The sequence below is a fragment of the Odontomachus brunneus genome, unplaced genomic scaffold (assembly GCF_010583005.1).
Source record: "Odontomachus brunneus isolate Ranch 3 - 2012 unplaced genomic scaffold, Obru_v1 Obru_scaffold_147, whole genome shotgun sequence".
Classification (NCBI taxonomy): Eukaryota; Metazoa; Arthropoda; class Insecta; order Hymenoptera; family Formicidae; genus Odontomachus; species Odontomachus brunneus.
This window is the reverse complement of record NW_022639597.1, coordinates 62,442-73,249: the sequence shown is the minus strand read 5'-3', so window position 1 is coordinate 73,249 and position 10,808 is coordinate 62,442. Positions and strand designations below refer to the sequence as shown.

Here is a 10,808-nt window from a genome sequence, read left to right as displayed (position 1 = left end):
ATTTTATTTTTATGTATATATATATATATATATATATATATATATATATATATATATATATATATATATATATATATATATATATATATATCGTGCAGAAGATTAAAATATCTATCTTTAATTCTTTCATTTTTCCCTTCTCTGTCGCGCGCAATGCTTATCTGTTTATGCTTATACTCGATTACGTGATATTGCTCAGAGTAGATTCAATTTGATCAGACGATATTAGATCAGTTGTGCCTGTTTGGTATGTCTCTGCAAGCTGGGACGCGGCAAGCCGATACGTAGAATCGTATCGATAATCAACCGAACCGTTTATTTCGAAGTGACATAGGTCAAGTTTTGACACAATTGTTTTGACAAAATCGCGAGTTCGCCTAATTAAAGTTGCTGTCATTCGACATTTTCAATATCTACCGATGTCTCTCAGGCTACTTTCAATCCTCTGGACTTCCTCGCGCGTTTTGCCTTTACTCTGAAGAGCACCGCGAATCTTTTCAAGATTCGATTTACGTCACTTCGAAGAATGCGACTGGGGCTGTGTCCCTCGACCACGTATAACGCAAGCATCATCGACGTATTCGGGTTTCAGGGTTCCCGGCGTTCACGGCGGCTGCGGCCGCTGCGGCGGCGGCGGCGCAGAAGACGAAGTTCAGCAACACGGACAAGCAGATTGAGGGTCCCGAAGGTTGCAACCTCTTCATCTACCACCTGCCGCAGGAATTTAGCGACACGGACCTCATTTCCACCTTCTTGCCGTTCGGCAACGTCATATCCGCCAAAGTTTTTATAGATAAGCATACGCACATGAGCAAGTGCTTCGGTGAGTTGAGTTGATGTTTATCGAACAGTCACACTAATCAAAAATGAAGTACGAGCGTTCGAGTACCCGAGTGGTTTGAATCGCATTCATTATCGTGCGATGTTACGTTAGTGCAAAACAAGATTTCGCCGCGTCGTATTTTAGATGTACTCGTCCCGCTCCCAATCTAACTTCGCGTTAGCGTGACGCCGCACGAGTAACGAATTTACCGACGTTATTCCAGGTTTCGTGTCATACGACAACGCGTCGAGCGCGCAAGCGGCGATCCAGACGATGCACGGTTTCCAGATCGGCATGAAACGACTGAAGGTCCAGTTGAAACGGTCCAAGGACGCCTCCAAGCCGTACTAGCCGATGTCACAGACCGTTCGTAGGTAGATACCAAGGACTTCTCGGACACCTCGCCTCGGCTCGACGGCGTCCTTAATCGGGGGCGGCGCTCGCGCGTACAAATTAACAACCGCGTCGGTTGACACACGACTGTTCCGCTGTGCGGGATCATCTCGCGCAGGCTAGCTAATAGGTCATCTTTAGGTATATAGGCAAACGAAGAAAGTATTCCACGATGCTCTCTAGTCAAGCGATATTTTTCACGAAGGTAGCGCGAGCTAACGGGCTACGATCGAGCGTCCTCTGGACGCCGAAGAGGAGACGTCTCGCCGTTCGACACCTTCGCCGTCCTATCGAAACAAGGCTGTGATAATCCAGAAGACTCTCTTGTCCATCGGACTGACTTTTTTTCCGAGGTGCAGGAACGTACTCTTTATCCTTTTAACGTGTCGCTTGTGCGAACTGTCCCGCCGAACTGTCTTCACTTTCTTTTTACCTGCCGGTCCGCCCGTGTGTGAACTCGAGTACATTTTTAATCCAACGATCTGTCTACTCCGCTCACGTCCGTGCCACGTCGCGTTCGTGTGTCGTAGTCACCGTCTGTTGACCCTTTTTAGTGTCGTATTAAATATATACAAGTCCCGACTGCTTTCTCTCTTCGACAATCCATTCCAGTAATTTTATGGACAGACAGGATAGAATTAACGAGTCAGTATTATTATTTCAGGCAGCTCGCTCCCGTAGACTGTAGTGACCGATTTCAGAGATTATGACAATGGAATCTATTCCTAGCGCACGCTCGTATCGACGAGATATAATTAATCGTGATCGAGACCGCGAAAGCAACGAACGTCTATGTAGCTCTAAGAATCTCCGTGTACGACAGTATAAAAGTTCCACCTAGAGTGACACAGTGGCGCTTAACGCGTTGAATAAGATAACGGATGCAACTCGTGATGCACCTCAAACATGCATTTCGAGAACGGGTTTTCTCGAACTCGTGACTAAATTGCAACGAATATAGTCTCCTCCGAAATAAATAATACGTGCAGCTTCCAAAGACTTTTCCGTTTACGCACTAAACTGCGCGACGAATAAAAGCTTCTAGAGTTCAAGCTGATCCGAATCTCGGATAAAAGCTCGTTACGTTCTCAGGAACGGGCTTCGGCGCGGCGCGAATCTAGCGTTAAACGCGTTCATTCGCTTCCGGATTCAATCTGTGTCGTACGCGAAGAACGTGTTCGAATATGAACGGTGCACGCTTGAAGATTGAACAGCCACACGTTCGTCGCTAAACGCGCGACTCTCGTAATACGGGTCTTTCTCACTTGCTCTCTCTTTCTCTGTCTGTCTCTTTTTCTCTGTCTCTCTTTCTCTTAAATCGTAATATTCGCCCGTATTATCGCACGGTGTCGAGAACATGTTCGTCTTTTCGAATCTCGAAGGTGCAAAATTCGCCGGCACGTTTCACGGCGATGCAATCAAACTACGTCTCGTTGTAAGGGCTGCCAGTATAAAGCTTTCTGTGCTAACTTACTGTTGCACAAAGTGGAATTACGTACGTGAAGTTCACTAACATACGTAGCTTTTTCCCCCCTAGGAGAGTAAGAGTAGCTCGCTTTTGAATTTTCACGCAGCGTTCTCAAGTCGTATCTTGTAACTATTTGACGATTTGATTTTTTCTTTCTGTTGTTTTCATTTTTCCTGTATTCTTTGTAACTTATTTCTTTCTACTTCTCTATCTATCTCTATTTCTTTGTCCCTCTACTATCTTTATTCTCTATCTCAATAACCACGTATAGAGTTTGAGCCGGTAATCGTACCGGCGGTAAAGATACGAGCGATGCACACAAGGACCTACCTCACTCATTTGTAATTATACCAGCAGCTATTATGCCGCGCGTGTATCCTTCGTTCACTGTTCGAGGCGCACAGAATTCGATACGGTCTCACGTGATAATAATATCACTAAGTCGATGTATTATTATCACATATTTTTTTTTTAATTTAATGGTTAATCACACGCTACGACGCTTTATTAGTTAGTAGTACTAACATTGCTATGTGATTTTTGGGGTGGGGGGAGGGGGGAGGGGACGACGAAGCCGATCGTCGCAAGCGATGGGTAAGATACGCCAAACGCTTTCGTATAAATGAAGTTATAACGGTGATTCGCGTCCACGAAGTTTATTCCGCTAGTCGTGATTATACGGTTGTCGCGCGATTAACGTTCTCGAACAATCGACAAAGACAACGGCTTTCGACTACGGAACGACTGTTGCAGTTATTCGCATGCGATTTGCATTCGGAAACGGTTGGCGAATTTCACCGAGCGCGTTGTATCGGCAACGAGTTTCCACTGATGCGCCGTCAAACACTTTGTTTCTCTTTCCTTGTGACTGTCTGTCAAGCTGAACAAAGTGGACGCTCGTTGCTGAAAAGGACGGTTCGGCAAACTACCTGTGTACACGATGCACGGTGTCGTCGGTTTTGGAGGCCCCGCGAACGTCACCTTTGATGTTCAAACTTTGACTGATGGTCAAAGCGATTCGGCGCGCTGTGCGCGCAATTTTCTTATCAAACGTGTAACTTTCGCGATAACCGCTAACCGTTCAAGTGTTAACTCTACGCTTACGATTGCGCGAATTATGTAACGATTCACCATTCTGTGTTAAATTTTACCTTGCGCGCGAGGTGAAGCTTGACTAATACATTGGACAGTTTACTTGGGCTCTCTGCAGACTGTTGACGAAATTAATCATTCTTTCGAGTTCTCTGTCTTGAGGAACACCGTGGCCACGCGAGTTTTCATCATCAACGAGTGATAGTTCACAAGCATTGTCAGTCTGCAGAGGCGTATAGAACGGGTATCTCGCGGGGCCCCAGTGGAACCATCACCGCGCGCGTTTGCTCGGGGATGAACCTTCATATTTGGTGTGTGGTGGTGACTAACCTGTCCGTGTGTTTGTTTGTGTGCCAGCAGGTGGCCTGTGACGTTGTGACCGTGTACTCTCAATCGGAGTCGCCGTGCCATGTCAGTCTCAGTCAGTCAAATCGGTATCGATCGTTCGCTCGACCGGTCGATCGATCAGTTACGACTCCCCAGTCAGTCTCTCGATCGATTTATCTGTGTCTGTCGGTGCCTGTACAAAGAACAACACCCGCCCAACACGCGCTCTCACTTCTACCGTAAGATCCTCCACCCCGCCGACCTATTCTTCTCACTCTCTCTCTCTCTTCGTCTCCTACCCTCGACCCTCTCGCGAGCCGTTATCATCTGTCCACGACGACGAGGTTGCGAAATCGCTCCCGTTTCCCGCGATCGCGCCGAGAGAAGATCGTCGCCACGTCGATCCACGAAAGTCACACGCCTCGTTCTCTCGATCGCGGCTGCGTGCGCGAAACCCCCTGCGGACAAATTCCCGTGGACGGCCGTCGGACTCGCGGAAGAATTCACGCGGACGCCGAAGGTGTGTGGAAATTCGCGACCGAAAAAATTGCTGCGCGCATGCAGAGGAACACGACGAAGAGAAAACGCCAGGGAAGCGGAACGAGAGGCGGAAGGCGATGCACCGACGACCGAGCTGGGTTCCTCGAACGAAGCTAAAACGCGCTATGTTAACCGTCTGTCTATCCCACGGTCCTGTGTATATACAGATATATAAATATATTATATGTATATATACGCACATATATGTGCACGTGTGTATGTATGTGTGTGTGCGTGCATGCGTGCCTGTGGGTATGTGCGAATGTACGCGCGTGTGTCGAGAGCGTGACGAGGATTCTCGTAGCTAACTGGCAATGAGCGACACTCTTCGTCTTACGCGGTCTTCACGACGAAACAGGACAAAAGGACAAGAAACGTGCGGCACGTGCCGCGAACCGTATGCGAAAAGTTTCTTATACATAACTATACATAAACATAGGTATACATACATGTTCATAAATCGAATTATCGACTGAAAACTATTTTTATCGGCTCTATTGTCGGGATCGCTGTCGGCGCCTCGGCGCTTGTTTATATATATAAATAAACGTGCAGACGCACACACACACGCATGTGAGTCGCGACGAATTGATATCGATATGGATATGAGTGCGTGTGTGCGCGTGTCTATCTGTCTGTCTGTCTGTGTGAAGGGACGCGGGAGACGGAGGCTGGAAATGGAAACGTGAAAGGACGAACAATGATCGTGCGGGACCGGCGCGCGTGCGATTTCTTAGGCTTAGATCGTGCAAACATACCAAAAACGGAACGGATACAAAGAAACAAAACAAAACCGGTTGCGGAGAAGCCGGAGTATAAGAGACATTTTGTAATAATGACTTTGTGATAAGATTGTATCGTATAGGAACCGAGAAGGATATGCGGGGCCGCTTTCCGATCCCGTAAAGGGCGAAATTTACCGAGCGAAATCACCACGTTCGATCGCTCAAGATTAACGCGAATCGAACGCGTTCGATACCATCGCCGTCAAAAACACTGCGAACGTAGACAAGTACGCGAGACGCGGTGAATTTTTAAACGAATTTTACCGTCGGCTGAATTTCTCGACCGCGCACTCACATCGTCTTCTTCGTCAGGTTCGCGAGTTGCATCTTGTGCGAACTGGAGTGACGTTAGCCAGAGTTAAGAGTAGGATCGATCGTACAAGCTGGTTGGATTGACACGACGAGCTGAAAGTCTCCACACACCGACGCGCACGGTCAAAAGAAATCAGAATATCGTGGAACGATATGCCATGACGTGTGAAAACATCGAAATTAATTTTTAGATTTATTAAAAGTACTTATGACACCGGCTCAGGTCAATTTATTCGGTAAATTGTTAATTAGACGAATGTTTAAGGACACAACAAGTCCCGTCGGATCGGTTCGTGGAGACTTGGCATCGCGCTAATGTAATCTAACAACGTACTTCTTCACACCTGAGATCTATCTTCGCTTTATTTTGATTAACAATCACAATATTCGTTATATTCTACGTTCGAGATGAAACAAACGTATCGGTATTTACGTTGCGAGCAAATAGATATAGACGTTTTATTTTTGAAGATGCGAAGAAGACGCAAGTGACGAAATTTCAGAGCGTCGCGTGGATGTTTTCGAAGTAACACGATAAGACGTTTACGACGTTCGTTGAACGTTTTCCCTCCGGAAGTTTCCTCAGCCCGGGAGTTTTCCGAACAACAAAGACGCGAATTACAAGCTGAAATAACGGGTGGGAATCGAAGACGTATTTTACGCAGCAGCTTCCTTCCGACGTTCCTCAAGAAACCTTCGTGCTGTCTTTTTTCATGACATTGTCATGATGCCTTTTCATGATCATTGTCCACACACACCTCAAGTTTCGACATAATACATATCCTCCCATTCCTCGTTTTTTCTCGCGTATTGTCAATATTGGACAAAGCAAATTTGCGTGTATTTGATTATTGAATGGCAATTACGTTCTTTTAAAAATGGAATAGTTTATTGTGGTCGTTTTTATGTTTTTATATTTAGGGTATTTGGAAGTGATCTCGGAATTCTTAAATGTAAAATAGATACGATATCGTTGAAAAAGAACAACAATTAATTATTGTTGATTTGTCATTCGAAAATGATGTTTCTTCGGGATACCGAGATATATCAATTTTGCTCGCTTTGTCATTATTAAATGCTATTCCACGGTTAAATTTACGTGATCTTGCTTTGCCACCAACAACATTAACATGCACACGTGCGTCAGACCAAATGAATGGAGCAACCGGTGTCGTTGCGAATAAAATTCTCACGAACAAACAAGCTTTACCCGACACTTGCGATCGTCTTGGATGAGCAGGGGAGACGTCGCGCTCCGTGCAAGTTACCAAAGATGTGTCTTTAATTAATTGATGTACTTACACAACAACGCTAACGACTAATCCTCCACGTTGATGTTGAGCGTCTGCGCATGAAGCAAAACTAAATCTATGTGTAGAATACTGTTATTTCATATATAACGACTAACGATATAACAAACGATTTAAAAAACAGCAAATAAAATCGAGTTTTCGACCATACGAATACAGATTTTGACGCAAATGTCAGACTTGGTGTTCAAGAGATAGTATTGCGGATTAATCGTTGCGTTAATTATTTAAGCACAGAATCCATACGTGCAAACAACTGTCAGGCACATAAATGATGTAACTCAAAATTATGCGTAAAATATCAAATCTTTTAAAAGTATTACAGTATTCAACACATAGACTACATATGCGTAAACGATCAACGTCAACGAGCCACACATGTTAAGTCGGTCGACTAACAATAGCAAAACGAGCACGCGTACACGTTAGTCTTGTGCGTATACAAATAGAGCCTAGTCACAAATATCGTTAACAATCGAAGAGTCGTTTCTATGTTCGTGTCATTCTTATCATCGTCCTCAGCACGTGCTGACGTTACTGTTAGTGCTGCTACGTTTATCATATGTGGCTATTATTATTATTATCACTATGTTCATCTTTAACTAGTTTATACTTGTTGCTCTAATTTTTGATTGCTATTATTATTAGAATTATTATTATTGCTATTATAATTCGTACCTATAGTTATTTTATTTTATATTATTATTCTTAGTATTATTACTAGTTAGTACTCTATGATGGCGAATGATGGCATCGTTGGCAATTATTATTACTATTATGACCATTACTTCTATTACTTTTATATGTGTATTATTGCACTTTGCGCGACAGCGATCGCGATTATCGTCTGTTACTGTTACCGATATCGATCGCTCGACTTTAATTTAGCGATGCCTCGATGGCAGACTATCAGTGTAAATTAGGACCAGGTCAACCGGGTACTTTTATCTTTGTTCTTATAGTACACTGCGTGCGAACGAGTGGTTTCTTTCGCCATTAAATAACACGAGTCGCGTATCTGCGCGCAATCATTACACGGTCAAATAAGGATCACTCTCTGAGACGGTCGTTTCTTAAACGAAGCACATTAGAGCGGGACAATGTACTTACGACGTTAACAATTTGTTTCGTGTTTGCTCGCGCATTAGCTATTCCAAAAATTGGATCAAACTGATTGACAAGAGCAAACTGAGACATTTGAGATCTCCTCTCTAGCGTTAAGATAGCTACCAACATTGACAAAGGTTGACGAAAAATGTTACAAGATACCGTCGTTTTTCTTTTAAGAGACATACATTGAAAACTTCTTGCGCGTATGTCTCAATTTCTTGCGAAGCAAAAATGAAGAGGAGCACTTCTCATGATACATTCTTACTGTATGAATCGTTCTCAATTCTCTTATGCAACCGGAAAATATGAATTTTTAATTTTGCCTTGCTTACGTTATACCACACATTTATAGCGTGAAACGCGTTATTATGATGTAACTAATACTTAGGTAATCCCGCCGCACTTTAGTGGTATAAGTTTCGATTTCCTTTCCTCTTGCTTTCTCGCAACACGAACCGACCGACTCGGTGATCCTGTTCGACCGACGTTTCAATGGCACGGTCGTCACGAAATTATTATTTTTATGTTCGCGCAACCCAAATTTGTCGATAGATTATATTTCTGTTTTTACATGTTTCAGTTATTATAGTCGTAAGACTACTCTGTTACCGTCGAGTACACCGTCTTAGCGTCGTTCATCTGTCGTGCTTCTTTATTTTTCGTTTTCTTACATGCTAGAAATCGAATTTGTTCTTTTTCTTTAGTTTTGTTCGTCCACCGCGTTTCTCTCCTCTAGTGTATAAATTGTATGCCGCTTATTTTTATTATTAGAGAATGGGATGCGCCCCGATCGGAGCTTTCGAGATGACGAATCGTGTTGAGTCGAATGCACATTTGTTCTTAGTTTTAGCACGTTGGGTGTTGGTTGCTATTCGCTAGTTTGCATGTAAACTTTGCTTAGTATTATATATTTTAATTTTATAGAAGAAATGTGACACGTAGGACAGAACCGGCCGAAGTTAACGATTGATTGATTTGATGAAATGAACGCAAACTCGATGCCGTCAAAAGCCAGAATTTGATATTGACAAACACGCTCGTGTCGAAAGCATCAAAATTCCGTCAGTATCAAATATCACATGTATAATTTTGCCTCCAGCACTCAACATGTTAAATATTCTTAATTTAAACGTTGCAAATAGCGCGATGTCCAGTAATGCTGCAACAATGACATGGGGCTATTTGCGTGTTATACGTGTGAAATGTTTAATTTATCAGAGCGTGAGACCAAGGATGACATTTTTATGAATTTACAGCTTGCACGTTCAGACCATTTACTGATAACTTGTTACGTTACGTGTTAAGTTTCTGTTCCAAGTGTCTACTGCCGACGTATTTGAGTCGCGTATCATCGAGATGCTCCGAGAGACACGGTCGATCCCACTCTTTTAATAAAACCGATTCGGTTCTCAGCGATCGAAGGATAGATAATGCGAATAGAGTATCGAGACTTATCGTTGTGGTTACCCTTCACGTGTGTATTGCGACGGCTTTTTATGCGCACGCGCACGCGTGTGTACGGGCATTAATTGTGTTTTTGTATGTATGTACCTCTGTCACGTACGGACGTATACATATGATGTAATAAATGTCTGCGTGAGCGATACCGTTGATCGCCGGAGTGTCGTCGCGTTTAACGTCGCGCTCAACGTCGCGCTCTGCGTTTATTCTTGATTCTCTACCCTTTTTTCTTTTCTTCTTTTTAGTACTCTCGTACTCTTTTTTTTTTTCTTTTGTTCAATTACCGTAACCACTTTTCGGCTTTGAACGGTTGACGGAGAAATCGCGGAGATCATGTTAGCGTATCGTTGAATATACTTATATTTTTCTTTTCTGTTCTACTTCGTCTACAACGCGGTCAGCATGTGACGTATGTTGAAAATAACAATACATATATTTATTTTGTTGTTTTAATTTTTTTTTCTTCGCTTTACTGTCATTCCTACGATCCCGATCCCTATGGCCGTAGCGTGTAATTCGATCTTAGACGACTGTTTCAATGATCCATCAAAGCATATTATCTTGACTTTGACGAAACAACGCGGCGCTAATAATATCTCCCTGTTCGACAAGAAGACGATCGTCATATTTCTATCGTGTAATTGTCATTTTTATACATGTATGTTTTGTACATAAACCGGTGGGACTCACATCATTTATATATGGCGTGGATGTTCGTTACTTTTGCTTTCAGAAAGTCATTTCGTTTATGGTCTGCGAATCAAAAAAGTCTATGGTCTTTAATTTATTGTTAGTTAATATATTACTAATTTATTTGACACATATATTCGGATTACGCGCGTGTCATGCGCTCGTGTCGACGTCGAGAGCGGTATTACCTCGAGTTGTGATTTAAACTGAATCTAACACATTACCAATCACTTCTATATCGAAGACTTGATATGAGAAAGTCTGTAAGAGTGTATTATATTTTTCGGAAAATTATTTTCCGTTGGTGAAGATTACGTGCCAAGGCGCACCGATCGCGAGAAGCCGTAGATGTCGTGAATGGAAACGTTCGCGAGGTGCGAACGCAGAACGCGTGTATAGAAAATTCCTTTTTTGTAAATAAATAAAATAAAAGATTTCTAAATCTAATTTTCCTCAAGATCTCTCTCTCTCTCTCTCTCTCTCTCTCTCTCTCTCTC

General features: G+C 43.2%; 1 protein-coding gene across 20 annotated transcripts in view; it reads left to right on the top strand.

The window, feature by feature from the left end:
- The window catches only part of LOC116850500 (CUGBP Elav-like family member 2), a 561,960-nt gene extending 551,886 nt beyond the window's left edge, over nucleotides 1-10,074 (top strand). For 16 of the 20 annotated variants that reach the window (XM_032828833.1, XM_032828836.1, XM_032828835.1 and 13 more), the window contains 2 exons: nucleotides 593-823; nucleotides 1,047-10,074. In XM_032828833.1, coding sequence (XP_032684724.1) covers nucleotides 593-823; nucleotides 1,047-1,174 — 359 coding nt within the window. In that variant the 3' untranslated portion in view covers nucleotides 1,175-10,074. The remainder of the gene's footprint in view (nucleotides 1-592; nucleotides 824-1,046) is intronic. The other 4 variants (XM_032828842.1, XM_032828840.1, XM_032828841.1 and 1 more) reach the window with 4 other exon arrangements.
- The last annotated feature ends 734 nt before the right edge of the window (nucleotides 10,075-10,808 follow it).